We start from the raw sequence: 24,337 nt of genomic DNA on the forward strand, positions 1-24,337 counted from the left end.
TCTTGATGTATCTCCCAGCTTCTCCAACCTGTGTTAAGCTCAGTGCTCTAGCTTGAATTCAGAGTCTATTGAGGAAGGTAGTTACTATAGGCCTAGCTACTCTATACACATCTCCTTATCTAGTACTACAGGCCCTCTCCTCGCTATTTGAATCTGACTAGCTTGGATCCATCTGCAACTGCACCTACCTTGAAAACCTACTGATGCACATTGATCTGTATATGTTTTGAGCTGTGATTCCACCAGGTTTTATTTCTCCAAGGATATGATTCCTCATGCTTAATATCTTTCAGGAATTCCTGAAATTTCCATCCACCAATGGGACCCTTTCTTGTTTTCCCAGTGTATTATCAATTTATTCATATAAATATGTATATATATAGGTACAGATACACACGTCCACATTTTCTGTCATCTCATGGAACTTAGATTTGTGGCTATGCCAATGGTGGTGGTATTGTGGATAAAGAATATCATGAGCTCAGCCATCTTGATCACTTTTTCAATTTCATTATTTGCTCAACAGTGTGTACCAATGTTAACATGGCTATTTCTTTTAAGTTCAGACTTGTACTATATATCCAACTCCTATTTGACATTTTTCCTTGAATTTCTTACAGGTATCTCAAACTTAATTCAGTCCAAAACTGAATTACTGGTCTTAACCCACCAAATGTGCTCTATTCAGGCATCATCCACATATTAGAACACTGGGGCAAATTCTATTTTCCTTTTCCCTCACTTATCACCAAGCAGTCCTTACAAAATAAACTTAATTTCTTTCCATCTTTACTGCCATTAACTTTGTTCGAGCATCATCTCTCACCTGGGCTAGTGTTAAGAGCCTCCTAATTGGTCTCAATGCTTCTCTTCTTTCCCTTTAATTCATTCTTCCCAGAAAGCTGGAGACAATGTTTACGATCATGTCATATCCTTGCTTAAAACTTCTCTTACTTCTGTTGGAATAAATTTCAAACTTTTTCACATTAAATGCTATCTCTGAATCCCAATATGGAGGTTATTTCTCTGAGATTTACTTAAAGACCTCTTTGATGCCAATAGCTTATTAGCTTGCTTGGGTTCCATAAATTTGAAATATTTCTCTTTTCTTTATTCCATTACCTTGCTGAGATGCCCCATAACTTCATCTTGAATTAATACAACTAAAATTCCTCCCCACTACAATGCCTATACCACAAAACTATTTAAGTTGTACTCTTTAGGTACCAGGCATTTCTATCTACTTGTAGCTAGATCAGTCCCTTTAGGAACTATCTCTGTCAAATGAACAAGTCCAGTTAAAGGTTTGAATGCCTCAGGCCACTTGCTATAAAATGAGAATACTCCCAGTTGAGTCTCAATCTGAGTTTTGCCATTATGTGATCTGAGGCTAATCTGAGTTTTGCCACTATGTGATCCTGGGTAAAAATCCTAACTACTCTAGGACACAACCTCTTTTTCTGTCAAATGATGGTATATATTTGTAAGATTTCTAAAGTCTCTTCCATCTATTGTAGTCACAGATTCCATGACCTAAAATAATCTTTCTTTACAAAAAGTACTGTATGGTATCTATCGCTAAAATCTCATAAAAATTATATAGAAGGTAATACTCTATTTCAGGTTTAAGAAGGGTTTTTATCAAGTGGAAAAAATTTTGACCTGAGCCTTCTGGAGACAACTTAAGCCCCACATACCATTCTGCTATTACCAGAAATTCACTCTGCCAAGATCTAGTGCTGTCTTCAATTGCCCAATGAAGACATACAATCTCAAGAATTAAACATGCAGTAACAACAAAACAAGTACTACTATTATAATTACTACTACACAGTGACATTTGGAAGGTTAGACTATTGTGGGTAATGACTAAATCTAACTATAATAGTCAAATAGGAATGGAAAACATAGGGAAAAAATAAGGCACTGGAGGTACCAAAGGCTTCTTCCTGAAAGGTCGATAAAGATCAATTGTTCATACTGGTTTATACAAAGAGCTAACACATCCCCCTTGCTCCATACTGTCTTCATTTTTATAATAATGTTAAAAGGAGAGGCTCTCCAAATTAAGTTACTAGTTTTATCTAATGTTTTAATAATCTTTAAATCTGACTATAGTTAATTCTAAGTCGTGATCAAAATCATTAAAATGAGGGAAAAAAAATTCTCTCCTTCTCTAATAACGCCTAACTACCTTCCCACAAACTGTACAACCTTGAAAATGGGAATCTACTCCCAATGACAATTACTATGCCAGGTTTGAGTACTGTTCTTTGTGTTGATGGATTTCATAAATTAAACGATCCACATTGTTTTACCTGATACATTCCAACTCCAATGTGCTTCGGCTCAATTTTCACTAGCTCAGCTAATGGATCTTGTACACGTCTTGCTATGGAAACTGAAAAAACAGAATCAGAAAACAAGTATGACTTAATGTGAAAAGCAGTACCCAGATAATTACTTATGTTAGTTCCTCATAATCTAAGTACTTAATCCTTACCGCTCCTCCAAAAGACAAAAAATTTAACTAAGTTTCAAAGTTCCCTTTTTTTTCCCAACCAAAAAGTAAATGCAAAATTTCAGAATTAATTATGTCATCAGAACTCCTAGGCATTCTTGACCACAAATAGATTGAAGGGATTATAGATTTGAAAAGACAAAGTATTTAGTTCCTATACTTGCATGATTATCTGTTCATTCTTTAAATAAAGCAAAATAGGATACATTGGGCTTTAAAGTACAAGTAAATATTTGTTCTACTTTTAAATAATTCTGATTATAAATAAGACATATTTATGTCAAATATGCTTACTGGACTAGATTCTGAAAATAATGAATAAATGATGGAATCATATCTTAATGCCAACAGATACCAAGTCATTTAGAAAGGGATACACTTATCTGGCTTTGAATACGAATGCAAGATTGACTTGGGAATTGATTTTCTTGAATCCCAACTGCTTGTCTCTTAACATACCACACAGTTCTAATCAAGAATGAGTTATTTAGTAGATAGCAATAATGCAGAGCTCTAGGTTGAGAATGATCAGGCTGACAACAGATTTTTCAAAGTAAGAGATAGAGAGGTAGCTCAGGAGAAAGGAGTCTAACGTATTGCTGATAAAAAGAATTAAGAGAGAGGAAGAGTTGTTGCCCTGAATTTGGGGACCATTTACATTTTAAGACAGAGGAAAAAAAGGAGAAAACAGTGAAAGAGGCAGAGAATGAATGATGAGCATAGTAATAGAAGCCAAAAAGAGTTCTGGAAATATTAAATATAGTTACCACATGCCCCCAATTTTTTACTTCTAGGTATAAACTCAAAAGAAATGGAAACATATGTCCACATAAAATCTTATAAATGAATTTTCATAGAAGCATTATTCATAATAGCTAAAAATATAAAAACAACCAAAATATCCATCAACTGAAGAATAGATAAACAAACTGTGGTATACCCATACAGTAGAATGTTATGTGGCAATAAAAAGATAGTACTGATACATGCTACAACATGGATACCTTGAAAACATTATTCTAAGAGAAAGAAGACAGTCACAAAAGACCACATGTTTTATGATTTCATTTATATGAAATGTCCAGAACAGACAAATCCATATATATAAAAAGTAGATTAGTGTTTGCCAGGAGTGGTGAATGAGGAAAGTACTGGAAGTGATTGCTAATGGGTATGGGGTTTCCTTTGGTGGTAAAGATGTTTTAAAATTAGATTGTAGTGATGGTTATATAACTCTGATTATATTAAAACATATTGACTTGTACATATTAAAAGGGTAAATTTTATGCTATGAAATTACATTATATTATATCTCAATGAAGGTATTATATACTTTTTAAATGCAGTATGTCCAAATGTGTGCCAAATACTATTTTACCCACATATGACATCAATACCTTGCTGTACCACTGCCACTATTCATCATTGTTCAGAAAACTCTAGTCATTGTAATTTGATAAAAAGATACAAATATTGAAATGACACACACTAGATTATTATTGTTATTATTTGCAGATGATGATTATCTACCTGGAAAACCCAAGCAAGTCCAATGAAAAAATACCAGAACTAATAAGATTCCAATTAGTTGGCTGCTTTGAAGACACACAGGTAAGAATTGATGCTCTATCATATGCCATCAACAACCAATAACATAGAGGTGGGGGAGTATAGCAAATGGGGAGATGTTAGTCAAAGAGCATAAACTGGCAGTTATAAGATTAATAAATTCTGAAGACCTAATGTACAATATGATGAAATTAAAATATAAAAAATTTAAAAGGCATTGAGGAAAATCCATTCAAAATATAATTATATATATGTATATATATATATATATATGTATATATATATACACACATAATCCATGAATAATAAAAATAAAATGTGCAGAACTGGGATAGAAGTATAAATTTAAAAGAATTTCACTCTATATATTACAGACTTTTAAAAGTACAGTCGTCCCTCAGTATCAGCTGGGGATTAGTTCTAGGACCCCCATGGACACCCAAATTTGTAGATGCTTAAGTCCCTTATATAAAATGGAGTAGTATTTGCACAGAACCTATGCACATCCTTTCAGATACTTTAAATCATCTCTACATTCCTTACAATACCTAACATGATATAAATGCTACATAACTAGTTGTTTTACTGTATTATTTTTAATTTGTATTATTTTTTTTCCCAAATATTTTTGATCTGCAGTTGGTTGAATCTGTGGAAGTGAAACTGGATATAAAGGGTCAACCGTAATGGCTCTAAAGTTTATTTGGAAAAAAACAGATAAGAAAAATGCAATTTGAAAAAATTAAAGCAAGTCATATCATAAACCACAGAAACTGAAAGTCTTGCATTATGGTAAACTAGACATACCAATAAAAAGAGGACATAAAGTATATATAGAGATCTTAATTTTAATAAATGATAATTTATTAAATGGTAATATAGCTCAATGTGTAAGTGAAAACAATTAATATGGGATACTAAAACAAAAAAGTATGTATTGGATATAAAAATTGTGTTATAAACACCAAAAGTGGGGAAGGGAGCCCAGATTGAGTGAAGATTATCACCTTGAAAGGCAAGCAAGCAGAGCTACTTCATATGGTTCAGTTGTACAGTGTACCACCTCTATGCCCATATGCAGTAGCCTTGAAAGCAACACTTAACCATAACATGTATCATATCCAGGGGATAAAAAGGGCTCATGAGCTTTGGCCTTTAAGTTCTATGAAATGTCTAGAATCTTAAAGCTTGCAGAGTAAATCAACTTTGGCTTTAAAGACTATACTAAATGGTACTCTCTTTAAAATTTGTCTTAATTTGTTATCTAACAATATCGAAGTAGAGATTTTTATGTTTAAAGTCTAATACTCATCTCATTTTACCCTTCCAACCTTGCCATCAGGCAGGAACAGAGGAAAATAAGTAAAATTTCCTCTATGCTATCTTTTTCATTCAACAACTTCAAATTAGAATTTTTTTCACTACAAAGCACATTAAAATATAGTTTTAATAGTCTAGATGCAAATCTGTTATAATCTTGACCTGCTAATTAATAATTACATTTTTGAACAAGAAGCTGAGAAACATGTCAACCTGATAAAAAACATTTTGTATCTTGGCTATGATAAAGATGGTTGGGATTACCCAACTCGTATAAGTTTTCCAAAATTCAGATAGAGTACTTAAAAAGGGTGAATTTTACTTTATATCAATATATCTCTAAATATATGAAATATTTTCTATTTCTCAGAGAATGTTAAACTTTTATTTTTCTCCTGTCTGTATAGTCTCTATCTCCCCCAAGTAGCTTTTTTACCCACAGTGTATTTTGGCATCTGTCTTTAATAGTGTAAGTTTTCACTATGTGTTAGGTGACCCCTGACTGTCCACCAGGGACAGGGTACTAAAAGGCTGACTGTAAGTGCTTTGTTTGCCCAATGGTAAGTCTTGTCAACTGTGGCTTCTCTGTGGGTGCTCCAGCCATTTCTTTGTGGAACCTCTGATCTCAGTTTCTTTATGTGTTGTCTCTCGTGTTAGTCCCTAATATGCACAGAAGGTTTATTCTTCTCTAAGGTCTCTATGACAGCATATATATATTTACTTAATCCCCTTTTATTTCAGTAGGTATCTCTACTCCTCTTTATAACCTGTGTACTCCATTGTAGAAACCTTCTATTTAACCCTCTCCAGAGAGCAAATCTCCAGTCTTCCGCAAAGGTAGAAAAAGGACAATTACTCACCTGTGGAAGGGGAGTTCTCATTGTTATTATTGTTATTATATTGAGGTGAAATTTATACATAGCAATAACTATCTCAAAGTGTAGAAATCAGTGCTACTTAATGTACTTACAATGTTGTGCCACCACCACTTCTATCAAGTTTCAAAATATTTTCATTATGCCAAAAGAAAACCCTGTACCTATTTGGTCACTAGCTATTCCCATCTCCCCAGTACTTGACAACCAACAGTCAGCTTCCTATCTCTACAGATTTATCTATTATGAACACTTCATATGAATGTAATAATACAATATGTGGTCTTTTGGGATTGGCTTCTTTCACTGAGCATAATGTTTTAGAGGTACAGATGATGTTGTAGCAGGTATCAGTACTTCATTATTTTATGTGGCTGAATAATATTCCATTGTATGGATATACCACATTTTGTTTATCCATTTGTCTGCTGATGGACATTTGAGTTGTTTTCAGCTTGTAGCTACTGCAAATAGTGCTACTATGAGTATTATGTACAAGTATTTGTTTGAGTATCTGTTTTCAATTCTTTTGGGTATATATCTAGGTGTGGAATTGCTGGGTCATATGGTAGTTCTATGTCTAACTTGTTCTCATTGCTTTTTAAATGGACTTTCAACCAATCCTCTTATTTTGGACCCACCCTTGGCCTTCCTAATATACTTCCAAAGGTACTTGGTAACATTTCCTAAAGCATTAGGGGTTCCACGATCCCCACCAGGTTAGTTCTCTGTTTTCTACAATGCTGTCTTAGGATTCAACTTTCTCAGGTTGGCAAGGTCACTTATTACTCATGTGTCTGTTTTATAGCTTTAAAATTTGTTGCTGTTGGGCCGGGCATGGTGGCTCACACCTGTAATCCTAGCACTCTGGGAGGCTGAGGCAGGTAGATCACTTAAGGTCAGGAGTTCAAAACCAGCCTCTGTAAGAGCGAGACCCCGTCTCTACTAGAAATTAATTGGCAAACTAAAAATATATATACAAAAAATTAGCCCGGCATGGTGGCGCATGCCTGTAGTCCCAGTTATTCAGGTGGCTGAGGCAGAAGGATTGCTTGAGCCCAGGAGTTTGAGGTTGCTGTAAGCTAGGCTGACACCACAGCATCAGAGTGAGACTCTGTCTCAAAAAAAAAACTTGTTGCTGTTACCTCTTCTTCCATTCTTTTGTCCTAGTGTTAAAACCTTCATGCTATCATTTTAATAAAATTTCAGAAGGGAATAAAGGAATGAAATGTATACTCGAATCTCTTGTTTTAAATCTGAAATCCATAATAAACATTTTAATATTATCCATCTATGAATCTATCTATTTAATTTAAATGCCATGTAAAATGTATTTATTGTGGGGGATATAAGCATATATAAAGACACCTTCTGTTTTCAATAAGCTGATAAACTGGCTAGGGAGATGTAGTAATATGAGAGCCATTTTCTTACTTATTTTTAACACATATATGAATGTTGAGGTTCTGTTATATTCTGATATATATACTTATAGAGGGTTTAAAGGTAAATCCACACCTATAGGTGGCTCAGATCTCAAATAAAGTATAAAGTCATCCCTGGAATCAATCACTAAGGAAAAGAAAGATTTCTAGTCAGACACAGGAATTGAAAAGGAAGTGGACCCTAAAAAACCAAGAGTAGAGACTTAAACTTCTTTGAATATTGGCCTCCAAGACCAGATTTTAAAGACTCAAAGTGTCTAGGTAGGTGTTTTGAGTTGAAATGAATTAAACATGGTCACTAACACATAAAAGGATGCTGAGACACAGAAGGAAGGCACACCTACAGTGAATTAATCACAAACCAAAGACACACAGCCAGACTTTGAAATCAAAATAATTAGAACCACAAAATGATTCTTCACTTTATTATTTTCTATTTTCATAGAGTCTTGTTGGAATGTTATAATCTTGTCTCACCCTATAATACTGTGACAATTATGCACCCACATGGGCCAGTGGTTAAGAAGAAACAGCAGTCTGTTAAGCAGTGGGAGCCCTGAGAGATTGCTACCTCTCAGAAAATATGGTCCAAATATTATTTTCCAACACTCTGTTGGAAGATATCCTTTCAGTGCCAACTTGAGAAGTTCTGCATTTTATTTTTTTATTTAAAAAGTATCTTTTTATTATAGAAGTTAGGTATGCAAATATGTACACACTTACTGGCTGTATAGCCTCTTTAAGCCTTAGTTTCTTCATCTATAAAGTGGGAATAATAATACATGTCTCACAGGGCAATTGTTAGGATAAAATTAAGTAATCCTGATAATGTATTTATCACAATGTTTCACATATAATAAGTGCTTTAAAAAATTAATACTTGTTCTGATAAGGTAAATGTTCATCAAAAAAAAGTAATAAAATATTTTAAAATTAAAATTAAAAAAAATTAATATTAGCAGCTCCCACTATGACTACTACTGCTATTACAGGGCAAGCACCAAAAGAGCACATGGTATGGAGGTAGAAACAATGCTGAGCTGAAGTGATAAGAAAAAAATTCAAAGGAGAAGCAAGATTTTGAGCTGCAATTTGAATTTGAGAAGATGATCTTTTTAGACAGGAGACTGTGTCACGGAACAAATAATTGAAGGGAAATTACAAGCTCTTTTGGATGTAAGAAAGTTTTTAGTTTTTGATTAATGTAAAAATTTTCAAATTTATATCTTCAGGTATAGATCTCAAGGATAACCAATGAAATCTGTTAAGAATATTTAAAGAAAAATTTGAAATAAAAGGTCTATTACTAACATAGTCGTCTAAATATCCACCTATTATACAGAAAAATTTTCTGACCAGATCTAGTATTTTGTTTTCACTAAATGTATCGAAGTCTCTCAATTTCTTCACACACAAGATTTTGACTATCTCACATCGCAGAAATCAAAGCAATCAAATACGACTAAAATCAAAGCAGGCTGTTTTAAGGAATATTATCACTAAATGACAACTTCTATTAGCAAGACAAGAGAGCCTAATCATTTGATAAATACTTAGAAATAAACTGAAAGACTGTGTATATTCATACATTGGTGCTACAAATATTTTTGTTAATCTATTACTTTTTGTGAACAAAAGACTTTAAACTTTATATCTTATAACAGTAATAACAGATCTTAGAGTATTTTATTACCTTTATTATTAAACTCTCTGGCATTTAATTTTACTAAAGACTTTTTGGGTTAATTTTCCACTATACTCCAGAATACTATGCAGTGTTGTTTAAAAACAGTATAATATTCTTCCTCTTCTTTTACATAATTCCAATTATTAGTCCAATTAGCCACTTTCTTTCTATTTCTAATATGCCAACTCTTACGAATGTAGTACATCTTTTAAATTTTCTTGGATATTTAAAATATTTTGCTTGCCATACATGCATGTCCAAAATATCAAAATCACATGCTTTAGTGATGGCCCATAGTTTCTTACCTGCACTTCTCAAATTAGGGTCCAGCCCAGGCATCTCTTTGTTAGCTTCAGGGCTGACACTGTAGATTGATGCTCCTGCTTCACTGATGATACTGAGAAGAAAGAAAAGGGAAAATGCCATTTTCTAAACTTTCTGCCTGGCCAAAGAAAATAAATGAATAAAACTAGGTATTACAAGAGAAAAACCAGCAGGACAAGGTACTCTCTTCATATTGCAATAATATCTACAGCATCTAATATTTCATTAATATAAAGTGGTTAAGCAATGTTTGTTTTCTTCCTGTAGGAACTACATAGGCTTAAATCCATGATGAATTCATTCAGCTGTTTTCTCTGACACTGTTAACAAGAGATGGGTTATAGATGAACACAATGAATATTTTCCCATCATGCCAACTTCAAAATTTTCAGAACACACTTAGCTTCTCCTGTGCTTATAATCCATTATTGACTGACATTTATAGCACCCATCTGAATTAATCATTCAAAAGCATCTTGGAAAGCATATAGATATATGTGTGGATATATGCACGTGTAGACATACAAAAAAACCACTGTTACGAACACTGCTATTATTATTATCTTATTATAATTAGCAACAGCAATGTGAAAAAGAAAGGGATCAGATAGGATGTCATCTCACTTCTTTTTAGGAGTGTCTGAAATCATTCTTTCAGTGAACCCAAAGCCTTTCACTTCAGGTAGGTGTTAAACCATTTCATCATTTATTTAATCAAAGCATCACACAAATCATCCTTTTCTTTACTTTTTTGGCTCCAAACACTTTACAAACCACAATGGGAACACTGGCTTAAAGCTCACATTTGTATGGTGATTGATGTTTATCAAACATCAATCAAAATGTTTATCAAACATTTTAAAATTAGACTTCTCCTTTATGACATAATATACAAAGAAACAACATCTACCCTAAACATATACAATACTTATGGTGCTATACCATGTGACCATCTAGGTGTCAAAAACAAAAACATGTTAGAGCTCAATTTTTAATCCACTCTTAGCATTTTTTCCTTTTCTTTGCTCCTCAGTATTTACTTCAGTTACATGAGACAAGTTTAGTAGATAACTTTTAACGTATTGCCCCTTTGTAACAAGTGAACACAGAGAAGTAAAATGTGGAAAAATTAGTTTGCCACCCCCATCTTTGGAGAATTCTTGAATAAATTTTGATGAAAACTGTAAGCCACCAAAACTTGAGAAGATTACTCTAGGGAACATCAAGATTTGTCTTTCTGTAACCAAGATTTAGTATCCTAAATTTAATAATAGGAAAAATAAACACTATAACCAAACAGCAAGGCTGCTCATCCTGTTTCTCATCAACATTGTCATGATACAGTAAGAGGTAACTGAAGGCAAACTATATACAAAGTACAAAATCAAACACTTCACAGACATTATCTCATTTCATGGAGTAGGTTCTACTTTATAGGTAATAGGCCCAAGGTCATATAGCTGATACGCAACTGAGCTAGATTTGGACCCTAACCTGCTTGATTCCCAAGTCTGAGCTCTTAACCAGTACAACTAGGTAACTCCTAAATATTTTTGCAACCTCTCATTAAAATGAGAGCCCATGTTTTGTGCCAAACAACAAATGTAACATCTTATCTAAGGAAGAACTACTTTCTTAATCAACAGAACCATAAGAACTCATATCTCTCTTCCATTGCCTTCACCTTTGATCAAAAGATAAAGTGAGTTTTGTTTTCTTGAGTATGCAGAAGGTCAAATATGTTCTATAACTTCAGAGACCAACTTTAAAATTAAAAGGTAATTATGCTTTTTCTCCAAAATAAGATTTAGATTATGCTTATATTCTAATATATAATGATCAAAAAGAATATGTAATGTTAAATAAAGCTAGAAGAAAATTATTAGTATGGCATAATAATATGATGTTGAAGCTATTAATAACATATGTGAAGTGATTTTTCAGTTCTATTATAGCAGAATTTCCTAATCTGGGACCCCTGGAATACTGGGCAGGACGAGGCAGGATTAATTAGAACTATATGCAAAATGTTTGTGTGTATAGATACATATGTTTTTACCTAGGAAAAGGGGTTATAGTTTTTATCAATTACTTAAAGAAATCCATGACTGCCAAAAAGGTTAATAAACACCACCACAGGATAAGAATATTTAGTAACTAACTATAGAAAATTCAGTTTCAAATACAAATCAACACTCAGTCTAACAAAGTCTTTTCTAAAACACCAGACTATACATGAAGTACAGGCTGGACCTATTACTAAGAGAAAAAAATATATTTTAAAATCTCACTACAAATTTATTTTCTATCATTTCCAGAAGTCTCCAAAGTTACAACTATTTAAGTTACCACTATTAAGAGAACTTAAATGGTAAATAAAAATTCCAATTAACTGTGGTCTTTAGTAGTTGGGTACCTGAGAATTTGCTGGGCAATTCACTGTCTCTTGGAGGTTATAATTCTCAATAGACTGAAGGAAACTATTGCAAAGAAAAACACTCAGATAATAAATATTCCTCCAAATACCATACTGCCACTTCTTTTAAACAGAGGAATATAAAACAGATGTGACACATTGCACCCAAAGATTTTAGATTAACATTAATATTAAATCAATATAAAATGTAGTAAATTTCATATGCTTTAGTTATTGAACAGTATGGGTCCAATAAACAGTTCAGTACTGAGCATAGATCAGAAAGCTTAAATAATCTAAATGAACAGAAAAACCTCAACACTGATTACTTCAATATAAAACACATAAGGACCTAAGTTGTATATGTGGTAAGAATTAAATGAAACAAATCAAACTGGGAGTGGTGATGATTTTTTCCAGGAGAAGTTGTTAAGAACAAAAGCTATAATGCCTTCCTTCCCTTTTTTATTCATATTTAGAATTCAAGAATAGCCATTCATCAGAAATTATGCTAGATTTATAAGGCACTTTCTATTTAATGGGAAGTTTCCCAATAAACTATTAGGAAATTATTCCAATTATCTCTAATATATTTTGAAGAAAATAAAAATGATCTTGGTATAAAATTCATATATTTAATGATTTAATAAGTATTACATTTCACAAAACAAATTTCTCTCTGGTATAAACAAATTAGGCTCAAAAATCTTAGTAATTTGATTATTTTATGTATTTTGCCATTAAGCAGACAAGACTCTCAGCAGCATTTATTATTTGGAGGGATTTTTAACTGACACAGCTGTAAATGAACTAATATTTTAAGATTATTACAGTACTCTGAAGGCCCTTCAAATTGCTACAATTTAGACCAACACCTAAACAAATAAGAATAGCATCTCAAGCTTTAAACATATGAAAGTACATTTCAGAAGCTACCATCAGACTTATATTTTACTAGCTCTATATCTTAATACGCTAATTCTCTAGAATTAAATTAGTAATTTTTAAAACATTTTATCTAATTAAGCACAATTTCAGGAACTTTTTAGGTCTTTTTAAGACAACAGACCACACACTGATAATCTAAACAAATAAAATGCCTATAATATAGAGGTATTCACTTTTAAATTCATTTTAAAAATTTTTTATAAAAGCTCTATAAGTTAAAAATGCTAAATTTTATCTTAAGTAAAATGCAATGTTACTCACATAAAACTGATCATTAATATAATTTATTTTCTTTTAAAAAGATATGTGTTTAAATTACAAAATTGATATCTCCACAGTTTTTAAGTCTCTTCTATCTGACAGATTGTATGTTGATGAACTTTTTAAAACCAAGTTTGTAAGAGCTTTTCCTATAGTGACTATTTATTCTGACAGTAAGAAAATAGTGATTTGTTTTTTACCAAATTGAGATGGGAGAGTAGGATTCTTTTTATGAGTAAGAAAAACTAGCTTGTCTGTTTTTTTTGTTTTTTTTAAGTTTTTGGGCTAATAGTTTTCACATTCATTTACAAGGTTATGTGAAGTCTCTGTTATGACTCTCCTGCCCTCTATCCATTTTCCAAATACCAAAATATCTTTATTGTTTTTTCTGATCTTAAATTACATGCTTCTTTGTGCTAACAGGAGAATTTAATTCAAAGTTAATTAATTAAAAGAAAATGCAGTTATTTAAAAATCAACCAGGATGCATTTACTTAATCAATACAGAATGATATGTTTTCAATTCTTTACAAAAGTATACTAAAATTCTTCAGGCTCTATTAATATCTAACATCTTCCTCTTTTCTTTCCTTCTGCCTTCCCCAAAATAGGTATTTAGCTATTATGCTAAATGCCTTGCTTATTACTTTAAAGTTTTAAAAATAATTTATATACAAACTGTTCTTTCAACTTTTTAGACTAACAAACATTCATATCAAGAGAGGTTAAATGATTTGTCTTAAGTTTCTCAATAAGTAAAAGAAAGCATTAAAAATATTAACCAACACCTCTTTTAAGAAAATCTTAATTCATTGCATATGAGTTAACCAGTTCTGAAGTATGAAAGAATGAATCGTTGTTTGTGTTTTAGGGATAGGAGACAAAGCCAAAAATCAAATTATCACGAGTAGAAAGGCCTCTAGAATTTAATGCTTAAAGGATACAGCTTATTTCTAAGAAAATATCAAAGCAATTTTAAATTGCTTTATTTAACAATCAATAATCATATCAGGGAGTCTTAAATGAGCAATATCTAGTCACTTTTAAAAATTAATTTAGTGATGAAGAGGATACAAAGAAACAAGCAAAATCATATATTGTTAAGCTGTTTAAACTATAGAACTATTACATGGTGATCTGAAAATTGGATCAAAAGTCACAAAAATGTACATTCTCTCTGAACCAACTATCACATTTTTAAGAATTTATATGAAAGAAGTCTAAAAATACACAAAAAATTAAACAGCACTATTCATCATAGCACACTTGTATGTGACTGAAAGAAACTAAAAACCAAAATGCCTATCATTAAAGGGTTCATTAAACTATGCTGTCATTAAAAATTATTATTTTAAAATATCTTGATCTCATGTAAAATATTTATGATAAATTATTAAGTAAAAAAATGGTTATAAAACTAAGACCAATTTTGATATTTTTAATATACATAAAAAGAAAAAAACAGGTTTATGTAATACAATGTTAACAGCACTTAAACATGAATTATTCCTTTAATTGCATTCTTTAAATTTTTCTGCAATAATCATGTAATATTTATTTCTAATCAGAAAAAGTTTAAATTTTAACATTTTATGATATTGTTAGGATAACATAAAAGAATCATAGCTAAGCAAAGAAGTAAAGAATAAGTTCTCAATTTTTATACACAGGCCAGATAAGAAGAAAATAAAGGATGAAAAATTTTACAAGAAATTACATATTATATATCTTTAAATTTTACTTAGTCCTTGTACATAAAGTCCTGAATCCATCTCCCATGTTATCATTCATGATCACCAATCAGCTCACTATCCACAACATAAAAGATGTGAAATGATGCAAAAGTATACAAGGAAAGTACTGTATAGGAAAAAAAACCACTAAGGGCAAAATACGGTTAAGCACAAAAAGAGAAAGACAGAAAATACACCACCTCATTTCAGTGGAACCAAAGGAGTTTACCTTTACGTATGTAACACTAGCACCATCTGGTGGAAGACTAGTTAGAAGCAATTCTTCTTTTTGAAGAAGCAATTCTTCAAGCAATTCTTCAGTTTTGTTTTTTTTAAAAAAGCCTAAGTTATCTAAGTTATCTTCAAAAAAGATAAGCATTTTCCAAAGAGAACAACTCTAGCAATGGTTAAGTTATCACACAGAAAATCCACAACAAGCCTGGGAGAACTTTAAAAGTTTACCAACCAGAAGATCTAAGCCTACTCCCAAACATCATATCATTTGTTATCCACAGGGCAGTATTACCTTGGCTATTTTTCCTGCAATGCCCCATACTATATTGATGAAAAGAATGCTTTCCGGCCACAAAGGAAACCTTTAAAAAACAGACCTGAATTAGCATTACCAAGAACTTTAATTTGGAGTTTGGAGTTGCTCAAAGCACCAGCTACCTATCTTTTCGTGCCATAAAGAATATTTAACCCAAGAATCTGATTCTGCCATTCAGCACTACTGGTTTATGTTCACAATGATGCTGAGCTGCTACAGTGTACTACAATGTATCGAAATACTGTATCTAAATTACTTTTACTGCTGTCAGTGGATCATTCAATGATGGAGATGACAAAATCAATGGTACCTTCAAATGCCATCATAGGGAAAGCAAATCAACAAACTGAAGGACAAAGAAGATGGAGAGCTTCTCTTTGATTTGTACGTTAAGTCCCTCTACTGAAGTAAGAACAATTTCTGACTAAGACTGGCATGAGCAGAAACTGTCATTTTCTACCACTTTCCACAGTAAAGATCTTTTTTATTCTCTCCCTTCCCTTCACCTTCCTCTGGTTTCCATGTTAAAAATCCCTCCTTAATTTCTGTTTTCCTTGCCTATATCTGAGAGCATCATAAAGTTGTTACAAGTACTGCAATGATATCACTAATAGAATTCAAGAATAAAACAGCCACAGGCCCAATCACAAGGCCTGGTGAACAAGTGGCGTCAGGCTAGGCAAAGGGCAAGGATCCCATTGATTCTGGGACAGGAGAAGCAGGCTCAAAGACGAGAACGCTAATTGTGGAAGACACTGTTGTTTGCAGCAGTACTGTTAACATTCCATGTTCACTGCTAACAAGATACAAAACCTAAGAGGGCAGGGAATAAACACCGTTCTGATTTTGTAAGTAACATGTTCTTTGGTCAATATTTTGAAATGTATTGACTTAAAAAAACATGATCTGTCAACCTACCTGCCAACCCCCCCCCCAAAACATCCAAAAGTTATGTTTCTCCTGTATTTGCAGTTAACTCTAAAACTATCAATTTTTATATACTCAATTTGTATTTACTCATATAAGAGATTATATGCATTTGTTTATTCTTGTTCAACTGCAATTCTGTTCACATATAAATCTGAGAGTTGCACAGAGAATTATAAGCAATAAAATTTTCTTATAAAAAGAGAAGTTTGTTTTATTCTTTTCTACCATTCCTATATTTTTTAACTTAAATACATCTATGAAATTTTGTTCCATAATAAATATAAGAAATTTGAATTGCTATGGCATAGATTTTTTTTTAGAATTAAAATTATTGCAAGTTATTCTACTCCTTTATTATTCATCCAGTAACAAACGGAAGAATTGAAATGACCAACTTAGAGGACATAATATGCTAATATTTTGCTAATAAGCATCCAATAGTGCTGATTATTTTTAAAAGAACAATAACAACAAAAAGAAAATCCCAAACAAAAAGAAGAAAAGGGAAAGAGACATTGAGAAGTAAAATAATAATAATTAAAAAGAGAAAGAAGCAGAAATACGCTTTGCTGGCAACAAATAACCCAGTTCTTTTTACCTACAGCTCAAAAAAGTTTTAGAAATCTGAATGGCTTGTGCAACATTCCATAATATTCTTCTAAATTGTACTATTATTGATCTCAGTGAGCTTCACTAATGAATGACATATATTCATCAGTTTACATATCATTTCTCACTCCTCCTTTTCTTCCCTCTCTCGCATTTGTTTTCTTCCTTCTTCCACAACCTCTACTTCCCTCTGAAGTGAACTTATACCTCAGCAGAATTCATCACCGCCCCCCGCCCCCACTCAAAGGAGACCCTATCTATAAACTTCATCTAAAATACTTACCAACTGGCTTTCAGTTTGGATCTCCAAGCCCTATTCTTGAGCAGCCTCCACCTTTAGAATTTCTTTTGGCCACCCAGCTAATGCTGAAAAAAATCCTGCAAGCACATGCTATGTATAAGTCTGCTATCATAGATCAACCTCTTTTCTAATCATGGCTTTTAAAGTACACTGAACAGATGGAGAGAGAGAATGAGTTGCTCAGCTCAGCTGGCTGCTCCATTTACTCCTTTACAGTCAGATCTTTACTTTTTGGGGATCACTGCACATTTCTGACTCTGCTATATTATACTGTGTAAATATTTAGGAGAAATAATTCCTTTCAAGGATCTAAACTTCCACTGTCGTTATGGCAAATGAACCTGTTTATGCTATGTTTGTTAAATAACAGCGAGCCTAAAAGAACACAGGAATTGACTAACATATGTGGTACACAAACACCACAATCATAAAACTTCTCATGGGGACATATCAAGAACATGAAAGGCCAGTTTATTTTTATTCCCATTGCCCTGTAATTTCCTTTAACTCTACTAGATCAGTCCTTAATTCAAACCTTTCCTGCAGTTACAGGAAGAGTAGACTGAATGTACACAAACTGTACCAAAAACTACTCACATCTCCATTTAACTATCCTTGATTCTAGAGCAGCAATTCTCAAACTTGAGCCTGCATCAGAATCAGCTGGAGTGTTGATTGCTGGGCCCCCAGAGTGTCTGCTTCACTGGGACTGAGAATTTGCATTTCTAACAAGTTCACTGGTGATGCTCATACTACTAGTCTTAGGACCACACTTTAAGCTTTAAGGTTTTGTTGAGGTATCATTTACATTTCACAAAATTAATCCACCTTAAGTGTCTAATTCAATGACATGTAGTAAAGGTTGCATAACTATCCTCAAAATTCAATTTCAGAATACTTTTATCTGAAAAAGATCCTTTATACCCATTTGCAGTCACTCCTCATTCCATCTTCACCCCCAGGTATCCACTTATCTACTTTTTGTCTCTATTCATCTTTTCTGAACATTTCATATAAATGGAATTATATGATCCTTTGTGTCTGGCTTTTTCACTTAGCATAATGTTTTTGTGATTTACAGCATCCATACTTCCTTTTTTATTGCTGGACAGTATTCCCTTGTTATGGATATTCCATATTTTGTTTATCCATTCACCAGCTGATGGCCTTTTGGGTTGTTCCAGTATTATGGCATCATGAAGGATGCTGTATAAACATTCATATATAAGTCTTTGTGTGGACATATGTTTTAGTCCTCTTGGATAGATTCCCAGCAGTGGAAATGCTGGGTTGTAAATTTGTTTAATTTTTTAAGCAACTGCTCAACTGCATTGAATGAGGCTCCAGTTTGTTCATATCCTTGACAATACTTGTTATCTGTCCTTTTTACTATAGCTATTCTAGTGGTTATGAAGTGGTACCTACTTGTAATTAAATGTACATTTCTTTAATCACTAATAACGAGCATTTATTCAATGTATTTATTTGCCTTTCCTAGAATAGATACAGATTTCTTTAGTGAAATATCTAATCTTTTAGTCATTTTTAATTGGCTTGTGAGTTATAAGTATTTTTTATATATTCTAAATACAAGTCCTTTATCAGATACATGATTTGCAATTATTTTGTCCCAATTTTTGGCTTGACTTTTCATTCTCTTAAAGGTCTTTTGAAATATAAAAGTTTGTATGCGTGTGCTAATTTTTAAAAATTTTTTCATATATATTTATTGTATATATTTTTGGGGTACCTGTGATATTTTGACACCTGTATACAATGTGTAATGACCAAATCATGGTAATTGGGATAAGCATCACCCTGAACATTTATCTTTTGTATAGGGAACATTACAATTCTTCTCTTCTAGCTATGTTAAAATCTGCAATAAATGACTATGAACTATTAAATATAATTTCCTGACTATGCTATTGAATACTAGAACTTATCCCTTCTAACCATATTTTTATACTCTTTAAACCAACTTCTCTTCATTCTTCCCCCAACTCTCCTTCCCTTCCTGAACTCTGGCAACCACCATTCACTCTCTATCTCTATGAGATCCACTTTTTAGTTCCCACATATGAGTAAGAACATGTGATATTTGATTTTCTGTGCCTGACTTATTTCACTTAACATACTACTCTCCAGTTCCATTCATGTTGCTGCAAATGACAAAATTTCATTCATTTTTATGAATAAGATTCCTGTGAAATTATGTGGAAAATATTCCACATTTTCTTTATCTATTCTTTGATTGATGAACACTTAGGTCAATTCCATATCTTGGATACTGTGAATAGTGTTCCAATAAACATGGGAGTGCAGATATCTCTTTGATATACTGATTTCCTTTCTTTTAGATATATATCCAACAGTGGGATTGCTGGATCAAATGGTAGTTCTATTTGTAGTTTTCTGAGAAACTTCTGTACTGTTTTCCATAATGGCTATACTACTTTACATTCCCACCAACAATGTACAAGCTTTCTCCTTTCTCCACATCCTCACCAGCATTTGTTATTTTTTGTCTTTTTGATAATAGCCTTCTAACTGGGGTGAGATTATATCTCATTGTGGCTTTTTTGTTGTTGTTGTTGTGTTTTTTTTTTTTTTTTTGAGACAGAGTCTCGCTTTGTTGCCCAGGCTAGAGTGAGTGCCGTGGCGTCAGCCTAGCTCACAGCAACCTCAAACTCCTGGGCTCAAGCAATCCTTCTGCCTCAGCCTCCCGAGTAGCTGGGACTACAGGCATTCGGCACCATGCCCGGCTAATTTTATATATATATATATATTAGTTGGCTAATTAATTTCTTTCTATATTTTTTTTATAGTAGAGACAGGGTCTCGCTCAGGCTGGTTTTGAACTCCTGACCTTGAGCAATCCGCCCGCCTCGGCCTCCCAGAGTGCTAGGATTACAAGCGTGAGCCACCACGCCTGGCCCTCATTGTGGTTTTGATTTGCATTTCCCTGATGATTAGTGATGCTGAACATTTTTTCATATACTTTTTGGCCATTTGTATGTCTTCTTTTGGAAAAAAAAAGTCTATTTGGGTCTTTTGCCCATGTTTGCATCAGATTATTTGGGGGTTTTGCTATTACGTTGAATTCTTTATATATCCTGGTTACTAATCCCTCGTTGGATGGTGAGTTTCCAAATATTTTCTCCCATTCTGTAGGTTGTCTCTTTGCTTTGTTAAATTTTTCCTTTGCTGTGCAGAAGATTTTTAGCTGATGAAATCCCACTTACCTATTTTGCTTTGGTTTCCTGTACTTATAAAGGCTTTACCCCAAAAGAATCTTTTTCCAGACCAACGTCCTGTAGCATTTCCCCAATGCTTTCTTTTAGTAGTTTCACAGTTTCAGGTCTTACATTTAAATCTTCAATCTACTTTGAGATGATTTTTGCATATGGTGAAATATGGGGATGTAATTTCATTTCTTTCATTCTTTGCATACAGACATCCAGTTTTTCCAGCACCATTTATTAAAGAGACTATCCATTCCCCATTCCCTCCAGTGTACACTTTTGACAACTTTGTCAAAAATGAATTGGCTGTTACGTGCATGGATTTGCTTATGGGTTTTCTATTCTGTTTCATTGGTCTATGTGTCTGTTTATGTCAGTACCATGTTCTTTTAGTTACTATAGCTCTGTAGTATAATTTGAAAACAGGTAGTATGATGCCTCCAGCTTTTTCTTTTTGCTTAGGATTACTTTAGGTATTCGAGGTTTTTTGTGGGTCCATACAAATTTTATGATGGCTTTTTTATTCTGTGAAGAATGTCATTGGTGTATTGATAAGGACTGCACTGAATCCATAGATCACTTTGGGTAGTACAGATATTTTAACAATATTTTTTCCACACCATAAGCATGGGATATCTTTCCATAGTTTTGTTCAATTTCTGTTGAATTCCTGTTCAATTTCTTTCACCAGCATCTTATGCTTTTCCTTGTAGAGATCTTTACTTCCGTTAAATTTATTCTTAAGTATTTTATTTTTGTGTAGCTATTTATTATAAGTCGGATTGCTTTCTTGATTTGTTTTCCAGATTAGCTTACACAAACACTACCGAGTTTTGTATGTTGATTTTGTATCCTGTAACTTTTCTGAATTTATTTATCTAAAAGATTTTTAGTAGAGCTTTCGGTTTTACTAAATATAAGATCATGTCAGTCAGGCATGGTGGCTCATGTCTGTAATCCTAGCATTTTGGGAGGCTAAAGTGGGAGGATTGCTTAAGTCCAAGAGTTCAAGGTTACAGTGAGCTATGATGGTGTCACTGTATTCCACTCTAGGCTAGGGGACAGAGCTAGACCCTACCTCTTAAAAAAAAAAAAGAAAAAAAAGAAAAAAGGAGATTATATCATCTGTAAACAAGGACAATTTCATTTTTTCCTTTCTAATTTTAATGTTCTTTCTTTCTTTCTCTCATCTAATTGCTAGGGCTAGAACTTCCAACACTATAATGAATAAAAGTGGTGATAGAAAGCATCCTTGTCTTATCCCAGATCTTAGTGGAAAGGCTTTCAATTTTTTACTTTCAGTATGATACTAGGTATAGGTTTGTCAAATATGGCCTTTATCTCGTTGAGGTATGTTACTTTCATATCCAATTTGTTAAGAGTTGTTATCATGAAGTGATGTTGAATTTATCAAATGCTTTTTCAGAATCTGTTGAAATGATTATACGGTTTTTGTCCTTGATTCTGTTGACATGATATATTACGATTATTGATTTGCTTATGTTGAATTATCTTTGCATCCTTGGGATGAATCCTACTTGAAACATAAGAAGTTTTTAATTTTGATGAAGTCTGGGGCTATACTTTGAGAACTACTTAAAAGCCTCAATAACTCAAAAGAAATACCAAGCCATTGAAATTAAGAAAGCTTAGTAGTTCTGCTTCTGCCTAAGCAGTACCTAAATGTCATTCATAACAACTGCGTTTCTGTTTTGTTTCAGCAAAGCCTATCATAACTATTATCCTAAACATATTTATCACTTTCATTAAGGGAAACAGAACATGCAACTGATTTAAAAAAAAAAAAAAAAAACAGAAAGAGCAAGATGGCGATTTCATTTATTTATTTTTGTTCTGTTTCTATCTTTGTTTTTCAGAATGTTATGGAGGTACAAACGTTTTGGTCACATGAATTACTTTTGTGCAGTTTGAGTCAAAATTATGAGTGTACATCACCCAGACAGTGTGCATTGTATCTGTTAGGACTTTAATACGTTATGAAATGAATAAGTTTATCTTCATTTATTTCAGCTATTGATGGGCCTGAGCTACTACATGGGAACACCGGATTGAATGTTGGCAGTAAAGAATACAGACTTCTAAGCAAGTGTTTTCAGAATCATTGGTTAGTCCTATGACTTTTGACACCATGATTATTAAATATGTTAGAAATATGTGTCCATTCCTCACATTAATAGAAAGATAGATAAATGGTACACCATGGTAAAGATTACAGAGAAAGAGCATATTATCTAAAAGATATAATATTACCTAAAAGATATAATTGATTTATCTTGGTATTTTTGTCTAATTTTGTCATCTTCACCTCAGGGCCTTTTAAAATAATTCATATATCAATACAGCCCTTTCTTTGTTGAATATCTATTGTACCTTAAATTAAGAAGAACCAAAGACGGCAGCTAAAGTTCGAATATTGTCTAATACCATAACTTGCAACTAAATGAAACATATTTCAAGAAATATATGTTTGACTCAGGTAGATGTAATATTAAGATTGTTCATTTCCAAGGTGAAACCCAAAATAATGTATGTCTTTTCCTTGATGATTATCCACATCCAAAACACAAATCCTAAGATGGAGATGCTTATATGAATGCTATTTCTATAACTACAAACTGAGACACATATTTTGTGAGTTTATGAAAAAACTGTTATAATAGGAAGAACCTAGTTAAAAGCTGAATTAAGTTTAAATTTGCAATAAGAATTCTTCTTTATGTAATTCAAGTCAACCTAGCATTCCAAGCAAGCAGCTTTGTTGACTGAAGAAATACCAAGTTTCTACTGCAGAATATTTTTAAATATTTATGTTCTAATTCATGGGTCCTATTGAGAACATTAAAGCCATTAGTCCTCACTGCCTTTCAGTGAAGACTAAAAGTGGATTTTGTATTCTACTAGTCTTCATAAATTACACTACAAAGGACAAGCCTGTTGGCCAATATTCATTCTCCCTTTTCCACCGTGCCACTTGAGAAGAAGCTTTGCAAAGAGACGCCAGAGGATATAGTTCCACATATGATCCACAGTCTCTCAACATGGTCTCACTTTCAACAAAAAAACGACCTCTTCACGTTTTTTGCAATTCAAAAAGACTAGAGTCACTGGAACTTCTTTCCCAAGTTACACCAAAGTAGGCTATCATCATCTCTGTAATGTTATCGGACTTGAGATTTAAGATAAAGACCAAAATATGAGAAACAGAGGAAACAGTTTACTCAACAGCATGCAGTCAATAATAATTTACCCATACGATTGAAACGTAAGAGTAAGTAAAATAATAATAGTTTTTTAAGCCTTCATTGTATACCAGAATTCAACTTCCTTCCTCAATCAGGTAGATTCCTCAACCAGTTACTAGGAGAAATAAAGTTGTCAATTAAGCACTTCTGTCCTTTATCTACCAATCAATCTTCTCAATTTAGAAGACTAAGATAGATCAAGGGGAAAACAGGAAAAGGAAGCAGCAAGAATGTCAAGGTCATCTTACTCCTGTCAATTTTAGATGTGACAGTCATCAGTGTGTGCATCTATATGGCATATTATCATAACAACAGCCCATCCTCAAAAATCTGTAATTTC

At 32.9% G+C, this 24,337-nt stretch overlaps 1 protein-coding gene across 4 annotated transcripts in view; it reads right to left on the reverse strand.

Moving 5' to 3' along the window:
• Window positions 1-24,337, reverse strand: part of SRBD1 (S1 RNA binding domain 1) — a 234,458-nt gene that overhangs the window by 103,074 nt on the left and 107,047 nt on the right. For all 4 annotated transcript variants that reach the window (XM_012755996.3, XM_020288584.2, XM_012755969.3 and 1 more), the window contains exons 15-16: window positions 9,723-9,814; window positions 2,319-2,401 (exon numbers count right to left, since the gene is read on the reverse strand). In XM_012755996.3, the coding sequence (XP_012611450.1) occupies window positions 2,319-2,401; window positions 9,723-9,814 (175 nt within the window). The remainder of the gene's footprint in view (window positions 1-2,318; window positions 2,402-9,722; window positions 9,815-24,337) is intronic.

Source organism: Microcebus murinus, chromosome 3, assembly GCF_040939455.1.
Source record: "Microcebus murinus isolate Inina chromosome 3, M.murinus_Inina_mat1.0, whole genome shotgun sequence".
Classification (NCBI taxonomy): Eukaryota; Metazoa; Chordata; class Mammalia; order Primates; family Cheirogaleidae; genus Microcebus; species Microcebus murinus.